Below are 26,416 nucleotides of genomic sequence, written 5' to 3' on the forward strand. Positions count from 1 at the left end.
GAAACAGTTTCCAGGACCATTTTCTCCAGTAGCTTCCCAGGGTACAACAGAAGCTACAACGAAGTACAAAGAGTACAGTTTGGTTTGGTATTTTTAAGAATATATTATGCATTTAAGAATATTAGTTACACCTCTTAGAAAGAGGTGTACCATAACACACAAAAGGAATAGCTAACCAAAGATCTGGTCTCTGGAAATTTCAACACTGAATGCCTTTGGAAAAAGTATAAAAATTTCTACTGCAGGGCTCTTTTCTTTCTGGCTGCCTCCAGCACATAGTCTGGACACAAGACTTCTCTCTGCTGTTCCTCAAGATGAGACTTCCTCATTCAAATTTCAGTGTGATTTTGTCAAATCCAAAAGTCAACTATCTATCACACACACACACATACACACACAAAAAGGGACTGTCTCCAACTATTTCAGTATATTAATCAAAATCTGGGATGCTTGTGTCTGTTCCAACTAGCATTTACTCATGATAAGTATGAAAAACTCACACTAAAATTCCCAAAGGTGATTTATTTTTGATTCTCATTAAAATGTACAATTTTCTCACAAATTAAGAAGTGCTGCAAACCCTTTGAACAGAATTATAAACTAGTGATCAGAAATGCAAAATATAAAGTGAAGCCTAACCTGTGTTTGCCTTCCTCAGTAAAGTATTCTGTGTCCCTTATATAGACTCCTTTCCAGGAAATTCCATACCCGAAGACTTTCACTAATCAAAGGACAATAAACACTCTATACAGCTAACCATACATATGTAGTTCAAAAATTGTACCCATTTTAGAAGAATTGTTCATTAAAGGCAATTTGCTTTTCTTCAAATCAATTTGGATTTACTTTTAAAGCTTCTTTTTTTTACTTTATAGACTGGAGAATTCAGGAACTGTGTATCTGTAAACTGATCCCCACGCCTTAATTTGCTGTAAACAAAAGAAATAAAAGACAGTGTATGAATACCACAAAGCACCTATGTAACTACAATTATGATACCAATTCCAAAGGGTAAATACTCTCAGTGAAAGCTTGATAAACTAAAGAAATTAAATTTATGGAAATGTGTCTGAAATAGCAAGGCCCAGGTAACTATTGTCCAAACGAATGCTAGTCTTTTTATGTGTCCTGTATCATATTAATATGTAATTGTAACTCCGTTCCCTAGAACAAAAAACTAAAAAATTATTTATACCAAAAGCTTAACAACATCCATTCAGGACAGTATACCTGAAAATCAAAATACAAATAGGAGACAGGAATCTAAAATCTTGAGTGACATCCACATTTTTTTTCTGTTGTTAGGTACTGACTCTCTCCAGAAGTACAGAACCTTACCATTGTTGGGTATGAGAGGAGACTGTATAAATATCGTAATATTACAGCATTTAGTATTCAATTCAATTGATGAAACAAAACCATAACTCTAATCCCTGTGCATTTCTTTTACAAGCTATGTGGCATAAATATTTCTGAAAAGCCAGCAGTAAAGTGAAAAGACACTTCCTATGTTACTTTCAGCTCCTATTTGTCCTCAGTCTCATGGCTGCAGTTTATTGCTTCCTTACAGAAGTAAACAAAAATATTTTGAGCGTGTACAAGAACATATGCTAATTTTTTTCAAAAAAAAAAAAAAAAGGAAGACATCCTCCTTTTAAACCTTTGTCATAAAGTTGCTATAATCCTTGCAGTCTCAACACTATTATGGGGAAATCTTAATACTGTCTTTACCTCTTGAATATGCATTCTGCTAATACACACAAAACACAGCTTAATTTTTCCTTAAATTAATATTTTACTTAAACAAAAACCCCGAACCAAATCAACCAAACCAAATAAAAAACCCCAGCCTACTCAGTGGCAAGAAACTCTCAAATCATTTTCAGAAATAATCAACCTGAAGGTCCACTGGGATTTAGATGTATTCCTGTAAATGCAAATATATTTGTTTTCCTAATGGAAGCTTAGCTTTAAAATCCTGCTTTAAATTTTAATAGTTATTACAAAATCTATGTTATCTTTTAACAGTCTTGTAAATCCTGTGCCACTAAATATGCTAAGAACACTGAGAGTTAAGTAACTAATTATGGAATTAAAATATCTTAAACTCGAAAGTATTTCTTATATTAGACACAGCAAGTTAAAGCAAAATAACTGCATTGTGGATGATTTTCTGGCAAAGAACAGCCACATACCCAGATCAGCAAGTGCCTACGTGGAGTTCAACATGAACCGAGGGACAACTAAAGGTGAAGGAGAATGGGAGTGAGGCACTGGGAGTGAGAATCCCAGAAAGATAAGAAGGAGCTGGAATTTACTGAGTTGCTAAATTGAGGACTGTTGGAAAACTTTGAAGGTCAGGTTCTCACACCTGTGCTTAACCAATTATATGTTAGTTGTTAAGGGCCTTAAAGATATGTATCCAATCACAATGGGCCAAGTTAGTGTAAACAACTTTAAGAAATAGTATATAAAGAGTTAGTTTTCTATAATAAATGGCTTTTGTCTGATCACATTGATCTCCGACTGAGTCCTTTCCGCGACACTGCATTATATATTATTAGTGCATAAATTATCTTGCCACTTGACAATATTACAAGGACGTTATTGTGGTACAAGCGTACATTTAAGTATAACATTTACATTATCCACCTGTAAAGGGGTTTATATCATGTATTATGTATTAAGAATTCACTTATTCACTACTAGTATTAAATGTTAGATTGTATGCTATACTTAAATGTTACATTATATGCTATTTTATATGTTGGTGTCTTACTTCAGCACTTGGAGATCCTGCCACACTAACAGGTAGTGTTTTGTATCAACACTGAAGAGTCTTTCCAAAAGAGATATGTGAAAGAAATAGCTCAACTGTTTATGTGGGGGTTTTAATAGCAAATCGTTATTTCAGATAGGTAGGTAGTCAAAAAAACCAAAAGCACAAAAGCCCTAATTTACATAAACCCACCTGTTTAGTCGGGGTTCTTTGTAGCAAATACTGGCTCTTGTTCGTCTAGATGCTGCTGAATTTTCTTCTAAGGTTTTGCAGGATTTAGGTGAAGAAGTGTGAGATTGTATACTAGTATTTGTAACATCTTGCAAGACCTTTCTCCCTGTGGATACAGAAGTGTATATACCTCACTTTAAGTACTTTCAGAATTGAGTAAACTTTTAATTTTAATGTATTTATTAATTCAGGTACTTTGGTTACTGGTCTTACTCTGAAGATGCTCAATGAAAAATGGATAGATGATCAAAGGAAAGGCAACTACAACAGCTTTCAGTCTACCCAGATTTGGAGCTTGTCTGCTATGGCTCTTCGCACATTTTAAGCCCCATAAGCACCATTATTTGCAGCCAATGGCTTAGAACTCCCAAGAGTTATTGCATTTAAAAACATAGAACTGCACACAGCTCATGACCTTGAATGCAGGACAGGGGGCATACATGTACAATATAAAGATGCAACCTGTATAAGTGTTCTCTAGTCCTGCATTTTCCAATTTTAAGCCTGCTCTTGGGGTACATATGCATAAAAAAGAACATAGCAAGGTGATTAAGTGGGCCTCCTTATCTTCAAAACTACTACCAAACTGTTTACAATGCCTCATTTCTGAGCCACTGAACATGCCCAAGAGAAATACTCCTTGAAACAGAGTAACCAGCCTTGGTAGAAGTAGTACTATTTGTTTCAGCTTTCTGTAATCCCTTAAAGACAATTCAGAATGCCAGACTAAACAAGACAAGTATTTTAATAACTTGGGACAAATACTGAAATTATTCGTTAGCCCACATTTCAAATAGTTCTAACCCATTTATTGATCATAGTCTATGAAAAACACTAAGATTTAATGCAGACAGCAATCCAAGATGAAATAAATAATCTTAATTGGTTTATTCCTTCAAAGTTCTTTCAAGAGTGTACATTCCTCACTGATACAGGTCAAGGTTTAGATTTACTGCATCCATATAGGAATGTTTGGAATATAGTTTTTCAAAGGAACTAAACTTAAAACACTCTTCACTTCTCAAGTTTGAATGCTTTACCTTAAATTCTCGTGGCAGCAAATGAATGCTATTTATCTCATAGAATAAATTCACAAACATATGGGATAAGAGATGAACTTTTTGTTGTGCTTATCTTCAGACTAATAAAATGTATATTTATATACCTGTCAAAAAGTGAAGACTTCATTATAGCATCTAAAGGCTTTGTCCAACCTAGCATACAGACTCTTAACTGATGCTCAAGATGATAAAGCTGAATTCTACTACCCTACTACCCTGTAGTAGAATTCTGTACTGAGGTCAAGTAAAATATCTCAGTGGGTGATCATTTCACCAACAGTTTTCTGAAACGTGTTAAGCAGAGACATCAAGTCAGAGTATTTCTACTAACTTCTGAGAGACGTATTAAGGTGACTTTGGGCAGCTTGCAGCAAATCCCACCTGATTTATGAAGGCAAAAGAAAAAGCACTGTCTTTGAAGGAGTTTGTTAAAGAAGAGCAATGCTCATTTGGTGTAAACAAGAGGGCTCTCTGATGAAAAACCTCCCAAGTTTGGCTTTAAGATCTTGATTTGTACTGGTTTTAAAGTGAAAGTAAACTGTTACTCCAAGCTTTTCCTAAAGCTTAAGGTTAGAGATCAGTTCAGATTCTTTCAAGCACTAAAAGTTTTGAGACATCTGTAAGTCTGCATTATTTAGGAAAGCAGAATGCCTATGTGAATATTTATGTCCATATACATCTAATTACATAGAGACTTTCATCACAGGAGACTTTCAGGGTATATTTCTAAGTACAGATCAGGTTAGTGATCAGAAGAGCTGGAATCATCAGAAAGTCTGCATTTCCTGGCTTTCTTTTCATTCAAGATACAGATTTGGATATAGAATGAAAAATGAACTGGTTTTTGAACTATGCTTAAATGGATGAAGGTCAAATGATTGGCTTGCTTTTTATGACAGTAGTCTTTGATACTGCTGATCACAAGGTTTTACTAATTTATCTGTAAAGTTAATGCCATTATAGGATCCTTCTTCTACTTTCCAAAGAAGGAATCAAAGATGAGAAGATGCAACTACAAATTACCAGGTCTAATACCTTGCACAATGGTCTAATTCTGCTGGTATTCCTATTCTGTGGTCATGTAAAACAGTAGGTTTGGGGTTTTTTTGGCCATTGTGTCCTAGTATTCAAAAGAAGCCAAGACAGTATTTGCTTGATAGTTTGGGATTCAAACTATTAATTTTGAGCCAGGAAACAGTCTAGGTATTGGGACATTTTCAGAGACAATGAAGTAAACATGAACTTGTTGGGAATAAATGTTTACAAAATAGACCACTCATGACAGGAAACTTCAAAGCTACATTCTAAAGCATGTTTAAACTCTAGCATAGATGTTTAGACATATATTCTTTTAGCTCCTTTACAGTAATTTTGTTGTATTACAGAAGAATCTAAACCTATCATTCAGACTACACTGAAGTTTCTTTTCTCAACATATCTTACTTAAAAAAAGAGGTTGTCTCATGAGAGTTTGCGCATGGGTAGATTCTAAAGAAAACCTGCTTAAAGTACTAGATCTCAGAATTCCTGGTGAATTGCAATGTTTTTGAAGAAATACAAATAAACTCTTTAAGTCCAGCTATGTTCTCTGTTTATGAAGGGAAGAGTGTAAAGTTCACTCTTACTTCCTTTGTACAAAAGCTCCATCTATTGCATCTTTCTATCTCAAACTTTCTGAATTCCATCACATCTTTGAAAATTAATACATGCTCCAACTATGATTGCTCTTCAAGAATGCAGACTACTTACATCTGCACAACTAAATGTCATCTTGGAATATACTGAAAAGTAACAAGGATATTAGTTCCCACAATGACTGGTAATTAATATGAAATTAAAAATATGAAATTAAAAAAATATGAATATTTTTTGTAATTTTCAGTCCTACCTTTTTAAACTCCTCTTTTATCCACTCTAAGCAAGCAGTAAGAGTAGGACAGAATTAAAAGAAGATAACTTACCACTATTTCAGGCACTACCTAATTCAAAATGCTACTTCTTTTTCCCACCCATTCACATACCATGACAAGGTGTCAAAGTCTTTTTGTGAGTCTCTTTAGAAATTTGATCCATTTTTTGTTCTGCTTTTCCAGCATCCAGTGCTTTATTATGATCATTTTCCCCACTGATTTCAGAGTTTTTCAGTATTGATAAGTTCATGGAACCACTGTGGTTATCAAGAACTGGGAGCTCCACACTGGAAAGACCTTCCTGGAAAAAGCTATCTACATTTAATGGCATATTCCTAGAACACTTGACAGGTAAGAATTCAAAAACTTCTGATTTTTGAGCTGTGGCCTTTAACTTGATCATAAAGGAATCTATCCTATGAGGGACTTCCTGGTCATCCAAGATATTCTGCGGCCCCTGATCAAGATGCTTGGAATAATTTCTTTCTGGTCTGGTCTCAGTAGTATCAGAACTAAACCTCTGTTTGCACTTTACCCAATTATCAGGGAAATTACTAATGTGAGGCTGTTTATGCGCCGCTGATGAGGAATCTACTTTCTTTAACTTACTAGCATCACCATCAACTAGTTCTTTATTTTGTGGTGTATTCATAGCTACACCATTCTGAGTAACTAAAGCTGCTTCCATTTGCGGAGTTTCAGTTATTTTATTTTCACGAACAGCCTCTGCATGCAAATGATTTTTTAACTCTTCATTTTTACGAAGTGAGAACTGTGTAAGATTTTCTTTTGGTATTATATATGCTTTTCGGCTAGCCTTTGCCAGTGTATGCTTTAATCTGCTTGGTGAAAAATGTCTAAGCTTTTGATCTGCTTTCTGAGTAATTTTATGAATGCTGTCACTTTCAGTTTCTTCACTTTGGCTGTAACTTCTTTTTTTGTTGTATTTTCTCTTTATAAGGTTCTTCTGGTCTTGTTTTCTCTCGCTGTCATGTTGGTCTATTTCTGTTTGAGACTTTTTTGAAATATATTCTCCACATTGCCCATTTTCCTTTCTACAGTATTTTGCTGTGTTGATTTTAGAAGGGGTTTGAAAAGTCTTCCTGTTTATTTTTGGGCTGCTATGTTTTTCATTTGCATGCAGAAAGTCCAACTGTAAAGGCAATACATTAGAAGTGTTACCTTGGAATGGTAAATTTTCAGCACAGTAAACTTCTGGTGCAATCTGCTTAATAGATGAGTTTGAGTCTGCTTTTTGTATTTTGCTTTCCATGTCTTTCAATGTTTCTGGGCAAGTTTCTTTATCTGTCTCCTGTTTTCTTGGACTCCTTAAGTTCACTTGGTCTGTCCTCCGAGTATATTTAGCTTTACTCAGGCAATTTTGTGCTTGACAATCTTTGCTGGTATTTGGCAAACTAAGCTTCCCTACAAGATTTCTTGTAGGTAGCTGTTCTGTCTGATTTTGGAATAGTTGAGTTTGTGACTCAGTAGTTTTTGAAACTTCACTGTTGTCAGCCCTTGTGTGCTTTTCTTCTGCATACAAATCTGAATAGACTTCAGTCTTGCTTTTAATTTTCTCTTTATCCTTCTTAGAATATTTTACTTTTCTGAAATTTGCTAATATTTTATCATTAAGATTGGCATTATTATTTTTATTTTGGTGTAACTTATCTTTATCTTTCACTGTAACTGCAAGTAGTTCTCCTGCATCACTGGCAGTCAACTCCATATCTGCACCATAAACAGTTTCTTCACGCTTCATCTTATCAGTCAAAAGCAGGTTCTTAAAATCTGTCCTACTTTCATTGTTAAATTTAAGAGCTGAAGGAATAATGCGAGACAAGTCACTTGAACTTTCCTGCAAATTCCTATCATTAGTGTTGCTGCTGCTATTGATACCATGGTAAGGCAGATGATCTGAGCCACATTTTTTATCAAAATCCTTTATATTAGGTTTAGTTTTTGACTTTTGAAGTTCTTTATCTTTCTTCCTTTCAGTCACATTTCCACTGAGTGGCAATGAACTATCATCGTGTTGTTTTGTAAGCTCCTCAGGGTGTCTTAGAGATTGTGTATTTTTGACAGGAGTCAGGAAGGCACTATCGCAAGTTAGTTTGGTGTGTAATTGATTTTCTGCAAAGAGAAAAATTTTAGCAGCTGGGGGAAAGAAATCATAGAATCATAGAATAGTTAGGGTTGGAAAGGACCTTAAGATCATCTAGTTCCAACCCCCCTACCATGGGCAGGGACACCTCACACTAAATCATGCCACCCAAGGCTTTGTCCAACCTGGCCTTGAACACTGCCAGGGATGCAATGTTCACAACCTCCCTGGGCAACCTATTCCAGTGCCTCACCACCCTAACTTGAAAGACTGGAGTATAGTTATCAGAACAAGATTACTGAAAGTGGGACCAGAAGCATGGAAAATTACAAACTTTTTTTTTTTTTTTAAACTGAATACACACATTCTGCGGTTGGTCCTTAAAAATTTCATTAACTAGAGCTAACTTTCTATTTTACCAGTGTCAGACTTTTGAAATTGTCTGTAAATAAAAAGGTATTTTTTCTATAACAAATACAAGTTCATCTTTGGTTATCTTACTAAATTTATTCTGTTCACATCAATTTTGTTGCATTTCAGCTGTGTTATTTCAATGAACATTCTTCTACAAGTGACTGTCAGCACACCTTTACTTACAGGTGAGAATTTAATTTTTTGTTAGTTTATTACAGTTTAAGAATCTTACTATACCTTCTGCATCACACTTCAAGTAATGAATTATTAAATACTAATTCTCAGATAGCTCTGAAAAATCAATCAGCTGTACAGAAATACAACATACCTTTAAGAAATATATTTTTGTCAATGGTTGTTTCCACTGAGTCTATTTCAATTAACTTTTGATTATTTGTACCAGAAGGCAATGATAATGCAAACTTGACTTGATCTGAATGCATTTCCTTTGGCAAAATAGTGGTACACTTATGAGAATTTGGTAATTCACACACAGAAGGTCTATCTTGCTGTTTTGCATTAGCTGTGGCAAGTAAAGGAAGCTTCACTGGCAGTTCTAGAGATCTGAAAAGAGGAAATTTTACTTTGAAGAATTTTATTACAGTTTATGTCGTAACATTCAATCGTTTAAAATATTCCCTTAATAATATATAAAAGCAGAAAACAAAGAACTCTAGTATGCAATCCGGTTCTAAGTCAGGGGCAAATGTATATTTTTTAGTGATAGAGAATCCTGCTTTGTGCTGGTGAGATCCCATGATGAAAGCAGTAAGCTATTAAAACCCAAGTTTTGTCTACCACTCTCTATATAAATTCCAAGTTGCAAATAGGTAATTTCTGAATTAGATTGGAAATTGTTTCCCATTACCTCAAAAAATTTTAGGACAATATACAAAGATTAGTTGTAAAAAAACCCCACAGTCACTTACCAACTCCCGTATTTAATACAACCACCTACCTAGCAGACTGATAGGTACCCTTGAACTGGTCATCAGTAGGGCTACTTGGACCAGTTGACAGAAGGTAACTCTGAAGAACCAAAAGAAGAACAGTGGGGAACAGAAACAGTTGAATATTCTCTTATGTTTTAAATATCAGTAATATTCACACGAGAAAAAAAAAAAAAAAAGGCCAAAAAATAGGAGTACTGATGGGAGATGCATGATATTCAAACACAGAGAGTCATTTTAAACAAAATACTTCGTAGCAAAACTTATCAAAACCTGTAACCTACCTGCATCCCAAACAATGTAAAGACTTTTTAAAATTTAGCTGTAACTAACTGTATTATACATATAGAAATACAGAGCAACACTAAACAACTGCAGAACAGACTATAAAATTAGTGTATTTTTTAAAATCAACTGTAATTTTGCCATGACACAAGGAATAACATGGATTATGTTTTCTAGAGAAGTTTCCACATGCAACATATTAATTGTAGCACTAAGCAAAGAAAGCTCGCTCACTGGTGAAGAATGCCACATACTGAAGTGCTATGCTTTGGGGTTTTTTTTTAACCACATGACTTCATCAGGGCAAACTGGTATTTAACTTTTTGTTAACTTTGTTAACTTTGTAAACAAGATTAAATCCTAATTTTTTACTGCAAGCAACAGCAAAATTTAATTGATTTCTGATTTCACTAGACTGGGGTTTCATCCCAAGTTTTAAGGAATTGGGGTAAATGTTTTAAAATACTTAAATATTTTGAACATTGCACTCATTTAGATCCTTTGAATGTATTATCCTGAAAAGTGAGTTCAATATGGTAATAGTGCGAAAAACATCTTACCTCAGAAAGACTGCTTATTTCTATTGCATTTAAGAGCTTATAATTCAAAAATGCTTCTATTTCTGTAAGAGTTGTATTCTGCATGTAAAAGAAAAAGTAATTTTAAATAGATGTATTTTAAGTAGTTTCTAACTTAAGTCAAGATCTAGAGGTGAATCGATGTATTATTTTCAACACTCAGTTGAGCACAAACTCATTTTTAATACCATCTCAATATCTGTAAATATAAAGGAGACACTGACACTAAAATAGCTATGGATAGACATAAACATTGATGGACAAAACAGTAAGTACCAAAAAATTCCATGAAAGCATAATCAAACATGAATGCTACCAGATGAGACAACACAGATCTGAGGTGTGTATTTTTTAAATCACCATTTTAAGAAACAATATTAAGTTTCAAAAAAAAGATAAAAGCTTGGTTTAGCTGATCTAAGTTTAAATCACATTATTTGCAGCATACCAAACAACTTAGTTTTCGACGAAGCAAGATATTATGAAGCTGCAGCTTTTCTACTTCCTTCTGAATAAGGATGTTCTCATTCTTTAGCTTCCGAGAATTTTCTTTCTCCACGCTCAAAGCCACAGCTAATGCTTTATTATTTTGTTTCAAAGATACTTTTAACACAGATGAGTTATCTAAAGGAGACAAAATAATTATTTTCAACAGCTTCAGTGCCAGGGCCTCTCTGCATTAATTATCACTGTATAATGACATTTTCATCTGTAGGTTTTGGTGTTTATTAATATATTAGTACTTCCTAATATAAAACTGTTTCTGCTGACAACTCTGTCAGCTTCATGTTCTGGTTTATTTCACGCAAGTATTCTGCTCTAATCTGGATATTTTTTTAATAAGGTTATTTTAAGAAGAAGGTGTTTAAAAATTGATAGTTTCACAGGTGTGAAAATGTTTCCAAATTTCTAAAAACCAAATACGCATTTTACAAATGAAACAGTTCAAACATTTTGAGCATAAACATGAGTTTTGACAACAGAAAGAAAAATCATTAAAATCAGAAATATACCCTCCATTATTCTAATGAAAACCTGCATGCTCATATTTTATTTTTTACCCCCAGTGACACTGCATATTACCAAGATAGTAAGTGCCAAAGAGCAAGCACTGAAAATTAGACATTAGGAAGAAAATATTTACAGTGAGGGTGCTGAGGCGCGGGCACAGGGTGCCCAGAGAAGCTGTGGCTGCCCCATCCCTGGCAGCGTTCAAGGCCAGGTTGAACAGGGCTTGGAGCAGCCTGGTCTTGTGGAAGGTGTCCCTGTGTGTGGCAGGGGGTTGGAAGTGGATTATCTTTAAGGTCCCTTCCAATCAAACCATTCTATGATTCTATGATAAAATGATCAGAGAATTGGATAAATAAACAACTTACAATCATGTGTTGTGTCAGACTCTTCTAAAATTCTCTACATTAATGTCTTTAACAGGCAGGAATTCAGCAGATCATGTTAAATACAACTGCTATTCCTCTTGAAGTCATACACTCTAAGTACAGTAAACGGCTTTGGTTTTATTTTAATAGGACTTACTTATTAACTTAGTCTTAATTTTAGCTGCTAAGGAAGCATTCCATTTTGCAGCGCGTAATGTTCCATCCCTCTTCTTCATGTGTCCTTTAACAACATCCGAGGTGAAAATGATAGATGATTTAGCATTCGCTTTTTTATCCATCATCAGAATGAACCTGTACATTGTCAAAGGGAATGTCCAAATAATACATGATCTTTCTCACACTTTAAAAATTTAAGTTCCATTATCTCTTACCAGGATTTGTCATCTCTGAAGCTGAGAAAATTGCTTCAGTCTTTACCTCTGTTCAATCAATTCAATCAGGTTAATGAATTGCTCGAGACTTAAGTTACATTATGACAGAGTGGCAAAATATTTAATAATCATGAAGACTAAAAGGATCACGGATTTTTGAGCTTGTCCATTCCCTCAAGTTATCTACTGGAGTTCACACTTAAAAGGGAAAACCCACAAGATTCTATCACTTCACAATATGACCATACCAGCTTGTTCTTCGTCAGGACCAATTTTAATTCGAAGCATTTAAACAAAGCTCATTGAAAATGCTACAAATTTAAGCAAACAGCAGGCACAGGAGTTAAACGGAGCCCGCTCCCGCCGCCCGCCGGTCCTCGAGTACCTCCCGGCCCCACAGGCGAGACCCAGCTCGAGGGCGCCACCTCCCGCCTCGCCGCAGTGGCCGCCAACGGCTGCGCGCCCGCCAACGGCCGTTGGGCGGCAGCCGCTCCGTTGGGCCGAGCCGCTGCTGACGGGCCTCGCGGCCGGCGGGGGCGCAAACAGTCCCCGAGTGGAGTCCAGAGCGGACAGAGCGCGGCCCTGCACCCGCAAACTGACCGTGCCCGCGTTTCATGTTGGCTGCTCAGAATTAAGTCACCGAGCAACGTCTTAATAAAACGACACGGGAAAGCCAGAAGAGATGACAAAACTACCCGAGAATCAGTAACACTCCGTGCTTCATGATTCGAAGGTAAAACACTCAGCTAGGATGGATACAAACCCAACCCCGTATCTACAGCTGGATTTATACCACAACCAGCATTCACCTTTCCTGATGCTTTGTTGATAAAACAGGAAAGGTGCTGTAGTGGTTTTGTCGCATACATGCATAATCACCCATGTTAGAACATGTTCATGTTCATGGGACTCTTACATACATATGGTTACAGTCATTTCTCTTCAGAAATGGGATATGCTAAGTTATTAACCTTTAGTCCATGGTTCCAGTTCTTTTAGTGATTTTTAAAAAGGAGTGGGATGTGTGTAACTCTTCAACTACGTGTCTTTGCAAAGCCATTTTAAATACCAACCATTAGTAATGTTAAAAATAAAAACTAAGTATTAATTGCATAAACACTTAGCATCAATCTCAGTATGCTGTGATGAAGGGAGTAGGGAACTATGAATAGTCCACTTGTCAGATTTTGAAGGTATTATGCTTTCAGTTCAAAGAGTTCCTTTAGGTTAAAAGGAGAAAGCCACGTAATTCCTTCCCAGTGGAAAGTTAAAACTTCGGGCTGATCTTTAGCTATTAGTAATAGATGAAATGACAAAAAATGAACAGACAGACATCAAGACAGCTATGAAAACAACAGCGCTAAATTTAAAAACCAATATATTACAGCAAGTATGCAGGCTGCCTGCATACTTACCAACTTGCAAGGGTAGGAGTCTCTGATGTTAGAATGTGAGCAAGCCCATTTTTAGTTTGATTCAGGTAATATTAGGACTGGGAATTGCAAGGAAGTATTTCAGTCTAATAAAATGCCTTTCCTCAAAATGCGTTCTGAGCCCAAAGGCCTTTTTTCTTTAACACTCCCTTCACATACATTCATTTCTAGTGGCCCAGTCCTCCCATTAGCTCAGGTGGACATTAATTCTTAATACTGATCCAGAAATCTGCAAATTAATAGTAAATGGGTTTGTGGAAATCTCAAGAGAGTCAGAGTTTTAATTTACTTGATGATTTATAGATGTGGAAGGTTGAAATAAAGCATTATGTTCCATAATGCAGTAACCATCATTAAAATCTTACCTTTCCACATGCTAACATTACAACATGCTATAAAGTAAGTCAAAGGAAGTGTACATAAGCATCAGCGGCATTATTTGAGAATGTATCTTTATCAACTTATGATTTTCACAATCTGCTACAAACAGCCTCTGGAGAGTCTCTCTTTTCTTCCTTTTCTTAATTTATTATTCTTTATATATATTCTTTAATATATATTCTTTAATTATATGATACATGGCATGGTTTCCCAGTGTAGCCCTGAAGCTGCAAACCCTGTACTTCCATGCAATCCCTTTAAAACACAGATTTGATCCAGCACACCCTTATACACCTTTGGTACACTTCCCCTTACAAGGCAACTTGGAAGAGACTGTAGCCACTGTAAAAGTCTGGCCAAATAAAAGAGCAAATAACCTTACATAACTTTAAAAATAGAAAACCAATCAAATAAAGCTTTACCTCCTTATTCTTTCCAGAAAGCAGTGTTTTCCTCCAGAGCCAATCGTGAGTTTTCATTTCCTCCAGTTTTACAACAGTCCCAAGTCCTGAAGGGGCAATGGCCAATTTGCTTCCATTTAATGTTTATGTTGCTACTGTGGGCAATAAATTTAAAGCAAAATGTGAATTACTGTGTTTCCACCTGTGGTCATACTTTCCTTTACACTACACTGAGGAACCCCCATACTGTAACATTTCACATGTAAAAATCTCTAGTTAATTGCCAGCTGCTCAAAATGGGGAAGAGCTTAAAGCACGGCCAAGTTTCACAGCCTGTATATCTTAAACATGTATTAAGAGCGGAAGTCTGGCTTTTGGGCATTTAGGATCCTGTGACTGGTCTTTAAAATAAATAGAAATGAGATGGAGTCAAGGACAGACAGACATACAGAGACAGACCTGCTGCAAAAGCCCTAACCATGTGGGAAGTGTTGTATTGAATTTGTATCTTACTACATACCTGCAAATCCATCTCTGAGAAGAATCCTGGTGGAAGAATTCATTCCGTAGGGTCTAATAAAGCATGAGTTATTACTAAAGCACTTCTGCTGGGTAGATTATGTAGAACAGCTTCTCTCTCTGCAGATTCTCCCATGTCCAACAAGACTTGAGCTTGTGCTACAGTTTTTCCTTAAGTACAGTATTAAGACCATACCTTACTCTAATTACACCCTTTTTTTTGCAGAAGCTTAATGAAAATCCATTTCTTAATGCCTCTTCCCCTCTGTCAGATCTGACTGAAATTAGCAAATTGAAACACAAATATACAGAGGATGTGTGTAAGCCTGGCTTTCTTTGGAAATTAGCGAAAAACAAAACAAAGTCCCCATGTTCAGTTCCCAAGAACATGCAGCTGAAAAGGCAGTTTGCTCACACAGGCTTGTTATGCTGCATGCTTCTATACCAAATACATGCTGTACCGACCTTGAATAGTAATGATATTTCACATAGTTAAATCTGAGGTCCAAAATATACTGCATTGTTTGTGTACATATACTGACTAACAGAAGCAGAAAACAAGCACAGGAAGCTGCAACTTCATTAAGTGAATGTTTTACAGTGAGAAAGATTGGAGGTTAAACTTACAGCACATTGTAACATGACAACAATGACCACATTTAAGTTGCAACTGCTGTTTATGAACTATTCACAGAGAGTAGGGATGACACACATTATATCCTTACTAAGATATAGCTAAACCAGACAGCATTATTCCACAAAAATAATCTATTATACCTATTTTTACTTACATTATAGTAAATCCAACATCCATGAATTATCAATCTGTATCACACTCAGTGGCATCTTGTAACTTGTGTGCTTATTTAATTAATCAGATATTAAGCATTAAAGACCTGACTTCTGGGTACATTCTTAGCCAAGAACTGTTCAGAGAGCACAGGAGAGCCAGGGTGCTTGGCAGGCTACTTACGCTCTGCAACTGTAGCATGGTTAGTTGCTAAAAAAAGTGAAGTATATAGAGTATTTACTGTAGCTTTAACTGCCATACCAATACAAATCAGCATTAAGATAAAAAGTGAGTTCTAAGTAGCAAGAGATCACTCAGAGTACACAATTTCAAAGATAAATTCTCCTCTCCGTTTTAATGAGCCATCTAAATCATACCAGATGCAGTATGATTTAGACGGCTCTTCCCTTCAATGTCCTTCACTCGACTGAAGTCTTGAATTACAAGTCTATGCTCCTAATTATTAACTGAAACCACAGTAGCTTATAAATATTTATGTATTCTGAAAATCAAAATGTAGTAATAGACCAGAATACAGCAAGCTGCAGAGTTAGAACAGCAGCTGTTCTGTGACTGCTACTCATCCTTTAATTTGACCCTGTAGCAAATGAACTTGCAGTTGACATTTTAAATACCTTAAATGTGGCAACAAAATGTCAATGAGTAAAAACCCAGGACAATACGGGATGAAAATCAACATGAATTACAGCTATGACTGAGCTATTTGCTATCTAAATACAGATAAACTATTTAACATAGGTACATTTCTTATATGTGCAGTGTACAGCTAAATAACTGGATTTTTAGTGGACTTCAGACAGCAATTAAAATATATTGCTGACATTTGGGATTTAGTTACTTCTTACTGTATCTTCTAAACATGTAATAGCTTATGCCTTCCAGAAAGCTTGCAGAAACTACTTGTTATTTGGCAGTTGTATCCACACGGGTATGTTATGACAAAAAAGTTTTTCTCTACCTGATTACAAAGTTAAGCAGGAATCACACATAATGTTCCAAACTTTTTGTTAGTTTGAGGTTGGTTTTTTCTTTTTTAATTTATTTTTAGGAAATACAGCTGCATCACCGGTACAGAAACCTGGCATAATGAGTCTGAGACAAAAGCGTAATGAGAATCTAATTTGTTTACCTTTCCATTGTTTGTGCATGCATTTTGGTGAGCAAGTCAACCATATGTCAGACACAATTTAACTGGACACTGCTTCTGCAGGTCTTTGTGAAATGGCTGTTAGGGTGAAACACTTTGACTCCATTTATCTGTCCTGTTTTAATGCATGAAGAGTTTGCTCTGAAAAACATATAGAAGTCTGCAGCAGAACCGCCCCCACGTTTCACAGGCAAGCAGCAGGAAAGCAAGTTAGAAGCTGCAACGCCTGCATTTGCATATATCGGAACTAAAGAGACTGCTACTGGCACACAGCCAGCAAGCTGGTCTGCTCAAAGGGATGAGCAGTCATGTCAAAGTAGGCCAGAAAACACCAGCTGACCTGAGGCTACCTTTTTTCTGCCGTTGCTTCCTATTTTAACCAAAGCAGACTTTTCCATCTTAACTCGGAGCATGTACCAGCACATCACCCTTCTGAAATCATCCCTCTCAGCGCTACAACTCGAGATGCACAGCATCAAGAGAAACCAGCGCCCACGTCTGGGCTTCCACCTCCGGCCGAGGGTGGTGTCCCAGCCCGAGCTGAGCAGAAAGGGTTTGAGACCACTGTGAAGTAAACCGGGAATACTATGGGTTAGAATAGCTCAATCTGTGATATTATTGAAACTACAGGAAATGCAATTGAGTCAAACCCACTCGAGTAAACATTTACTTGTAATAAATAAAAAATAGTAAGATTAATAGAAAAGGTTTCCACCTTCCACAGTTGCCGAGTTTCCGTGGGTCAGCCTCACTTCAGAGGACACCAACACCAACGCCGTGCCTGAGGGACTCCTCCAAGCAAAGCGGGGGAGGCAGGGCCAGCAGGGCCGTGGGCGCCCTTGCACCCGGCTGACCCGCCAGACCGCGGGCAGGGAAGCTCCTCTCCTCTCCCCGCCCGGCTCCGGCCCTCCCTGCCGCCCAGCCGCCATTTTGCGGAGCCGCGGCGGCCTCTCAGGCAGCCATGCCCGCTCCAGGCCCGGGGAGGCGACCCAGCAAGGCGGCCCTGCCACGGAAGGCGGTGGCACAGGTAACGCGGGATGGCGGCCGCCCGCGCCTCGGGGAAGGGCGAGGTGGGCTTCCCCCTGCTTTGGCGGAGCAGGGCCGGACCAGCAGGGGGCTGCACCTCAGGGCAAAGCAGATGCCCGGGTGAAAGGTGCGTAGCAAGTCGGTAACCCTTAAGGGGCGTGCTCTGCCCCGCCCCTCCAAAAAGAAACCAAACCCACAAACAAACCGAAACAGCCCCCGTCCTCCCCAAAAAAACCTCAAAAAATTAAAAAGTTTAATATATTTTCTTCTGCTTCTTGTGCCATTGTTTTCTGCCCTAACGGGGCCCCCCTCTGCAGGGAGCTCAGAGCAGACACGAGTATTTATTGGCAATGTGGCATTAATGATGTGACAGCTTCAACAACTAGTTAAAGTAGCCCTAATTAAAGGTTGGATTTTGAAGAAGTTGGTTTTCGTCCAGAATTACTGCATGTTCAGTGCTGTGAACTATACTCGAAGCAAGATTTCCCAGAACGTCCTTCCAGTGCTCTGCTCACATGTTCTGACCATGTAATTTTGCTTACCCATTTGTGTCAGAAGCAACCTTTGCGTTTCCTAGATAAGTAAAATGCCATAGTTTTTTACAGTAAAGGTGTACAATATTTGGCTGTTTACACCAATATATCTCCTGAACTGTTTTCAAAGCTCATTTACTATATTGCTGCGTAAAAACATCTAAGGGCTGAGCTCATACACGTCCAGTCTTAAGTGGCATTAGGTTTTCTTTTGTTTATATTTGTTTCAGGTTTGAATAGCTCACAATTAACATCATCATTTGAAAATGCAATGGAAGGGAACAAGACTGAAGATGGCCAGGGTATTCTACAACTTAGTGTGCGGGGATGTTCGTACACAGCCAGGCGTGAGTCTTTATGCCGTTTTAAGGATTCAATGCTAGCTTCTATGTTTAGTGGACGCTTTCCTCTAAAAGTGGATGAGTCAGGTAAATATGTTCAAGCTGTAAATATGATTCTGATCAGAGAACTCTGTGGCAAATACATGCTTTTGTATATACTTGTGCATTTTATGGTATATCTCTTTTCCAATCTTCTGGGTGTCAGTTGGCTTCTTTAATTCCAGGATGTAAAACAATTAAGTGTGCGTGATTTAGGGGTAATTAATCTGGATTCCACAACACTACTCATGTTTGTACAGTGCTTACTGTGCCTTGTCCCAGACCAGACTGGGGCTTTGGAATGTATTTCTTCAGTAAGAATATGAAAATAGATGAAACTGAAGTTTATGAACCCCTATATTCTCCAGAGACACCTTGCTCTGTTCATTACATAAGGAGATTTGGGTCCAATCTTTGATTCAGAATACTTCCTTACCTGGTAAACATTGCATTTTTCACTACCATGGCTTAATAGGAAAGCTTGAATAAACTATTCATGGGTCAGATTTCACGCTTGTTTGTGACTTGGAAATCCTGCCAAAATATGTCCAGCTTAAAGATATGATAGATACAGTAATTCCTTGTTGTATGCTTTTGACTGTTTAAAATATCTGAAATGTTTAACATTTTTCTGGGCAGGGTTTTGCTGCCATCTTTCAGTTGCAGTAAACAGCCTCCTGTATGCATCTGCATGTAGTCTGGTCAGTTTCCGTTGTGGTCCTTGAGCCTAGCAGGCAAAGGAGAGAAAAAGAAAAAGCAATATTGAGAGAAGGTTAGACCAGATGTGTGCTGGAGCTGACGCTAATTTTAACTCTTGTAATTGCCTAGGTCCAAAACTGGAAAAAAAAACCCCAAACTCGGCAATAGCAAGAAAAGATGTATCTGCAGTTAAAATTAGAAATGCATCCAGAATTAGATTTCAGCATTTTAAGTAAAGTGCAGTACAGCTGAGGTTGTATGTTGGCATGGTCCTATGCAGATCAGTGATTTCACTGAAATTCCAAAGAAATGTTTACTGCACTGAAAATCTTATCTTCAAATAACAAATATTCCAGGGAAATGAAATAGTAGTTTTTTAAAAGAACAGAGACAGTAAACTTACTCCTCCTAAGTAGGTAAAACTAGTACAGAAACTTTATATAAAGGCTTTACTTGATAATTTGATAGTCCGTCTTCTCTTGCTGGAAGCAGTATTTCAAATAATTTATGTTTTCAGGAGCATGTGTAATTGACCGAGATGGAAGACTGTTTAAATATCTTTTGGATTATCTTCATGGAGAAGTTCGGATTCCTGAAGATGAACAAACTCGAATTGCACTGCAGGAGGAAGCAGATTATTTTGGCATCCCTTATCCATACAGTCTGTCTGACCATTTGGCCAATGAAATGGAGATGTATTCTTTAACGGCAAATATAGAGCTTAAAAAGGTCTTGACGTTTCTTACATTTTTAAAGATCTACTCTGTAATCCACACCATTCGTTAGCATCAGATACTAAAACTATAGTATATGCAAGTTAGCACTTTTTAATTACCATGTTTAATCATCAGTAAATTCAAAGGTTTAGGTTAAGGAAACTTAAGAGTTTATAATGCAGTCATAGTAGTTAAGGACATGTTAAGCTTTTCCCATCATTGCAATACAGCAACAGTTTAAATTGACTCTGTCTACGTGCAAGTCTGCTGGAGAACTCGCGCAGTAGGAACAACATTGTTTAGCTCCCTGTATGCCTTCAAATTTTAGTTGTGATTAGATTTGATCCCTTCAGGATGTTTGAGGGTTTGGCCTTTTTTCAGTTTTACAAATTCATCCTGAAACTCAAAAGACAAATGTACTTTGCCGGTTTTTTTAGAACAAGAAATAAGTGAATGTATAATTTAAAACCCTAGGGTTTGTCTGTTTTAAAGTATTGTAACTTAAAAGCTAATTCTAATTTGCTGATCAGAAATTAACTCATATTACCAGGTCTGTGTTAGTCATGACAGTCATCTGTGTTCTCTTAGTAAGCTACTGTTCCATATATTTCACATTCTCCCTTACTCATTTCCTTTTGAAAAGTATAAAATACTTCCAGGTCTTTTAAGTTTTTCTCCATATTAGGGATCTGCCATGCCTTTAAGTATTTCTGTTGCCTTTCTGTGACTTTCTCCTAGTTTTACAATATTCTTTGTAACATCAGATGAGAAAAACTGCAGACATTATTCTGGATAAACTACCTCTGTAATTTACATAACACATTCCACCAGTCAGTTAAGAAAACTTAAATATGAAAGCTTATTCAACTAATTGTTCTTATTTTATTAATATTTTTTTTTATTCTTATTAATATTTGGTATTTTTTATTTTTTTAATTTTTATTCTTATTAATATTTGGTATTTTTTATTTTTTCTTCTTTCTTTTTTCCCCCAGGCTTTGTTAGATTTCTGCCACTCTTACGATTTAGTTTGTACCAAGCCCACGGTTTGGGTCCTGCACTATCTCAACACTTCTGGAGCAAGCTGTGAAAGTAAAATTATTGGTGTGTATGCCACAAAAGCTGATGGGACTGATGCAATTAATAAGGAGCTGGGAACAAAAATTAATCATAAAAGCATTTTCAAAAGGTAAGATGACTGTCAAACACATGAAAGCAGTATGAAGTGAGAATGAACACTCACATAATATCTAAATACTATTATATGTAGCATAATACAGCATTAATGTACTATAAATCTGTGAAAGGAATCAGATTCTTTCCAGCTTCAAAATGAGATGCCCAATACAGTGATCACATTAAACAAACAAACAAAGATTAACAATTAAGCATGGAGTACAAGAATTTGAGAGTCCACAGAAGGTGGCTAGCATGCTGTTGCTTTAAGTTCTCCTTATGTTTTACTTGCTATTTTTTAAAATGTCTCAACCATTTAAAATGACTTTCTAATTTAGGATGATATTTACACTAAATACAGTGAATGAATGTCCATCCAGAAAAAGTTCCAGAAATATTCACCATGTTGGTCATGATTCATGTAATTGTATTTTACAGTCTTTTTAGGCAGCTGGAAGAAATACTTAACACCAAAAAGAACTGAAGATGAAGGAAAATGGGTTTAATTCTTTCTAGAACATGTGTCTCTCTACTACACTATTAATGTATTTTTATGACAGTAATTTTAAGTTATTGGTAGACCTGTACTTACGAGTGTCTGGAAGCAGTTTGCCTTTCTCTTAGTCCCACTTAGTGTGCTTCACTGTGTATCTTTTGAAACATGATTACGATAGAGCTTTTGATGTTTCATCTGTATAATTAAGATGCATATTTTCCTAAATTCAGGCTGGGAACATAAATATTTATTCCAAGAGTATGTGAACACATAGCATCAGGTATCTGTCCTCCTGCTGTGTTTTCCCTTTGAATAAATGATTGCGATGCAGAAGAATAAATGTTACACCATTAATTCTGTAATTATTCTTTTATGAACATCTATTCTTTCATGAATACCCATTTTCAGCAATCAGTGTATAGAGGCATGCAGATCATAGGAGGATGGCTGTTTGGAACCTTTTGTATGAATGAAACTTAAGTAATATTTACTTTACAAAACATTTACTATTAAGTTGCTATAGTTAGGATTTGGTAAAAAGACTTCTGCATTTCACCAGTGCATATTTGTAAGGACTTAGCCAGATTTATCACATCACTATTACCTTTAAAACAATATTTCTAGAGAAGCTGGAAATAACATCCAATATATCTGGAGCTATTATTCAGTACCTGACTTAAGAAAGATGATGGATGCTTTCAATGCCTGGGAAGGGAGAGGTAGAGTATTACTTTTTTTTTGAATTTCAGTAGTATTACTTTTTTTATATAAAGATAAAAATATTTGCCAATTTACTGTAATAAAAATTCTGCATATGTTTTCACTCATTCAGTAAGTGATATGTTGTAAAATATTCCATAGTAGTGGCTATTTGGGGACAGTGGGAAGGTCTTAAGGGTTGTTCCAAGGTGACTTGAATGAATTGACATGAATGAATAGATGTAGTAAGAGCTACCACATGCAAGGGCTGATAGCCTGCTAGCATTGGGTACTCTGGTGGAAGCCCTGGAACCACGCTGGCTGTAAATACCACTCATGTCAGCAGAGTTTCAAAGCTGAAATCCTACATAATAAAATATATACGTTCATTTAGTCAGGTGTATGTACGGATAACACTATGTTCCCTCAGCTAATCAATAGAATGTCCCTTTAAAATGCAGGTGTCAGCTACTGGAGAGTGCCTCAGGAGCTGGTAGAATGTTGGACTCTTGAAGAACGCCCTTTGAAAGCCAGTTTGCATCATATGCCTCCAGTTCGCAAAAGGTACACTGATTTGCACAGGTGGCTTAAAATAGAGCAGATATATAGCACGATTTCTTCCCTCCCAAAATGCTGTGTTTAGGTTTCAGCTAAAACTCCTGATGTACAGCAGTGGTCCTGGTGAGACCATACACTGTCTTGAAATACTGTAAATAAACCTAGTTACTGATTCTGTTTTACCTGTACCTCATCGCTATTATTAAAGAACAAAATCTTTGAACGTTTAACCTTACCTTTTCATTTTAGTGGTTCTTTTGGTCTGTAATATGCAGATATTGAGAATCCATTCTCACCTTGTGGCTCTGAGGAAGAACTCCCCAGAATCCTTGTAATAAGTACTGGGGTATTTGCAGGCTTTCTGTTTGAACAGTGTCACCAAGTAAGAGTTTTGTAAGAGGAATAAGAAGTATTACCCTCAGATACTGTTTATTCTTTTGTATGAAACCCTGTGACATTTCGCAGATCTTTCAAAGTCCAAAATGCAAGTACCCTGAAGAGTATCAGTGCTTTTGTAGAGTATCTTTTAAGCTGTTCTTCAGTGGCTCTCACAGCTCCTAGCCTGTTTACAGTACTGACCTGCCAGCTAAATGTTTCTTCATTCCTAACAATCAGGTCAATTAAAATTACAGCTTTTCTTTGTCAGCTGAAAATGTAGATATGATCCGATTCACACATGTTCGTTCTTCTGCTTCAGGGCTTTAGTAGCTTTGCCCCAAGTAGGAGCCATCAATATAGCCACAGTTTGAAAGCTTTTGTTTTATTTTTAAATGCATTCAGGTTTAAACTGGTCTCTGTGTTCTTTCCTTCCCCCCTTCTTCTTCATCTCTCAAAAAATTATTTTTATTGGTATTTACTGATCATCCCTCTGACTTGGCCTGGTCTAGTTTTTGTTTCGCTGGTTTTCTAACATCCGGTTCAGCTGTTTTAGCATGACCTGAATTTCTGTGGCATCATTTATTATTTCCATGAGGAATTAAAATCTTCCAGGTATCTGTCCATTTTTCTTTGCCAACACTGAGAAAAAGCGTATGTATAATACTTTAAAAATGCTGCCAATTAGAGTTGCCATGAGACTCCATAGGCTTTCTTATGTAGGTGCTTTGTTTTGTATATAAACATTTTCTCTTGAAGGATTATCCATAATCATTTGCATTGAAAAGAAATGTGGGAGGGAGAAAGCAGCATCATCTTTCTTATTTTCTCAAATTGCATAATGTGGAATGCTGCATCTTGTCTTTATGTGCAAGTGGGTCTTACATTTTTGTAGATAACTTACACCACATGAGATCAGTATTTAGTGGATTTTGTATCTGATGGAATCTGTAGCTTTTTAATCTTTTCTTTAACTCCTCCAACTTTTTCTCATTGATTTTCACTCAGAAAACTCAGATTTTCACTGATTTCACTCAGATACAAACTGTATCTCTTGCAGTTTTTAATGTGTAATATTACTTATACTGGTAAATATTACATAAGTAACATTACTTATCATGGTAGTATTCATCACTGATTGCAGCAATGAACAGTTGGGAACCATAAATGATATTGTAACATGCAGAAATTAAAAGCACTTCAGGTTTGTGGATGGCTGTTGCATTTGGCTGTTTTATAGCAGTGTTATAAAAAAAATAATTTCTGTACATAATTTGTTTCTTTCACTGAAGTTCTTTGTTTTACAGACAATTAATCGACTTTACTGAAGAGGAAGGCTATTTACCATGTAAAGTGGGGCCCAAGCCAATTAAATTCTCAGGTCCCTCAACAAGTACCCATATCAAAGTCAAGAATTCAGCCTCATTAAAGGTAGCTGCTTGCCATGTTTCGTGTTCTGCAGTGACTCTGAAACAACGCAACAGTGAAAATGTGACACTGCACAGAGTAGCTTCTGAAACTGTATCCACAGCATGCCCAGCAGTGCCCAGCAATTCCCAGGCACCCTGCGGAAGGCGGAGTGCTGACAATGGGACACCACATCAAGCGACATTCAAGATCGCAGTGTCTAAGAAGCCCGTAAGCAACCGTGTAGTAAAGCTGAAGCGACCTCCCCTTTTTCTTGTGACACCATCTCAGACATCTTCTTCTATGTCCAGTAAAACAAGCAAACAGGACAGTGCTGCTGTTGAAACTCCTACTACTTCTATGGCAGCAAACATGAACGAACCAGCTGTATTAGCAAAGAGTGTTAAGCGTAAGAATGATAAAGTGGATGGATAATGCTTGACTCAGCCTGATAGACTGGATAGCTTTGCATCATCTGGTCAAAGAGGCTCATCATCAACTCACGTGGTTATTTAGTCAAAGATTTGGTAGAAAATTGTGATGAAAAAGTTTGTGAGAAGCATAGGAAGAAACCCTTTTAAGTGAGCACTGAAGTGTATTTTCTGCTTTACTTCTAAATATATTTTAGATGCTGGAAAGGGAGGAATTAAAATGGATTAAAACCCCTCTCAAACACAGTGCAGTCGTATGTTCCAGTATCTCACATTTGTATTTGTTAGGTTGTACTAGTACAACTGACCTTCTGCAGGGTGTATTTGCACAGCATAAAAGAAGATCTTTTTATCAACTTCAACCACAGTTAACTAGAGTCGCGATTTCCTTAATTTGTATCTTTAAAGTGGGGAAAAATAGATAACAATAGCTTTCATTAGGAACAAGTTTGTCGCAAGTGTGCAACATACTGAGTACTGGGAAGATTCCAGAAATTGAATGCGTTTACTGGTATTTTCCATGTGGATAAGTCACTGTGTTATTAACAGCAATGAAAGGGACCACCTTGGCTTGTGTGCTGTGAGAAAATTCAGGGAGGGAAGAAGCATACCTAGGGAGTAACAGGACATTTTTTCCCATAGACCTGAGGCATGTGCGTACTACTGTCCTGATGTGGTGTGATCTACCACTGGGCTGAGGCTGCTGCAGGCAGCTGGTGCAGCCTTCACATTTTATATTGCACCAGTGTGGGGTGTGTTTACTGCAGCTGCAGGGAAGCTCACAGGTCTGAGTTACAGGTCTTCCCCGGTCCTTCCAAATGAGGAGGGGACAACCTCTACTTCTGTGCAGCAAAGCCATTAACAGAGGTGCCCTGGTTTGAAGAAGGAGAACCCCTCCTTCCCCCAGAGAGAAACAGAGGAGACCACCTTGTGCCAGGGTGAATTTTGAGTAATGACACTGAAGAGTAGCTGTATGTGTCTATCAGCAGAGGAAAGCTGAATTCAGCTTGATGATTTTAAAAAGCCCTTTGAGTTGTTTGAATTGGTGAAGGAAACCTTGGCTTTGTTTTGTGCCTCTCCTCGCTTACAGCTGGGTGCTCATGTCTTTTGTTGGTTTTGCTACTGCATTTGCTTTTCCAGCCCAGTAA

The 26,416-nt window shown here is 37.1% G+C and overlaps 2 protein-coding genes across 5 annotated transcripts; one reads left to right on the top strand and one right to left on the bottom strand.

Annotated features, from left to right (window-relative positions):
* Positions 1–575: 575 nt before the first annotated feature.
* Positions 576–17,841, bottom strand: SGO2 (shugoshin 2). 4 transcript variants are annotated; one of them, XM_080621601.1, is made up of 9 exons: positions 17,488–17,841; positions 14,816–14,868; positions 14,317–14,450; positions 10,295–10,372; positions 9,458–9,528; positions 8,828–9,063; positions 6,093–8,114; positions 2,972–3,116; positions 576–929 (listed from the first exon to the last, which is right to left on the bottom strand). In XM_080621601.1, the coding sequence occupies exons 3-9, from the start codon at positions 14,371–14,373 to the stop codon at positions 827–829; spliced, it is 2,712 nt and encodes a 903-aa protein (XP_080477727.1). In that variant the 5' UTR covers positions 14,374–14,450; positions 14,816–14,868; positions 17,488–17,841; the 3' UTR covers positions 576–826. The 4 variants fall into 4 exon arrangements, with proteins under 4 accessions (XP_080477727.1, XP_080477729.1, XP_080477726.1 ...); XM_080621603.1 differs by lacking the exon at positions 14,816–14,868 and having other exon boundaries at positions 7,164–8,114; XM_080621600.1 differs by lacking the exon at positions 14,816–14,868.
* A 761-nt stretch (positions 17,842–18,602) lies between these two features.
* On the top strand, positions 18,603–25,272 carry KCTD18 (potassium channel tetramerization domain containing 18; the record flags this gene model as incomplete). The annotated part of the gene is made up of 6 exons (XM_080621694.1): positions 18,603–18,759; positions 19,928–20,139; positions 21,122–21,315; positions 22,423–22,517; positions 22,959–23,061; positions 24,738–25,272. The coding sequence occupies 6 exons, from the start codon at positions 18,603–18,605 to the stop codon at positions 25,270–25,272; spliced, it is 1,296 nt and encodes a 431-aa protein (XP_080477820.1).
* Positions 25,273–26,416: the final 1,144 nt, after the last annotated feature.

This window comes from Psittacula echo (assembly GCF_963264785.1).
Source record: "Psittacula echo genome assembly, chromosome: 6".
Taxonomy (NCBI): Eukaryota; Metazoa; Chordata; class Aves; order Psittaciformes; family Psittacidae; genus Psittacula; species Psittacula echo.

Excerpts from the sequence above, each read along its gene's own strand:
- SGO2 (XM_080621600.1), bottom strand. The coding sequence starts at position 14,373 with ATGAAAACTCACGATTGGCTCTGGAGGAAAACACTGCTTTCTGGAAAG. Across the intron at positions 10,373-14,316 it reads TTTCTGGAAAGAATAAGGAG|AATACAACTCTTACAGAAAT; the intron begins GTAAAGCTTTAT and ends TTTTACATGCAG. Across the intron at positions 9,064-9,457 it reads GGTACCTATCAGTCTGCTAG|ATCTCTAGAACTGCCAGTGA; the intron begins GTAGGTGGTTGT and ends TCCTCTTTTCAG.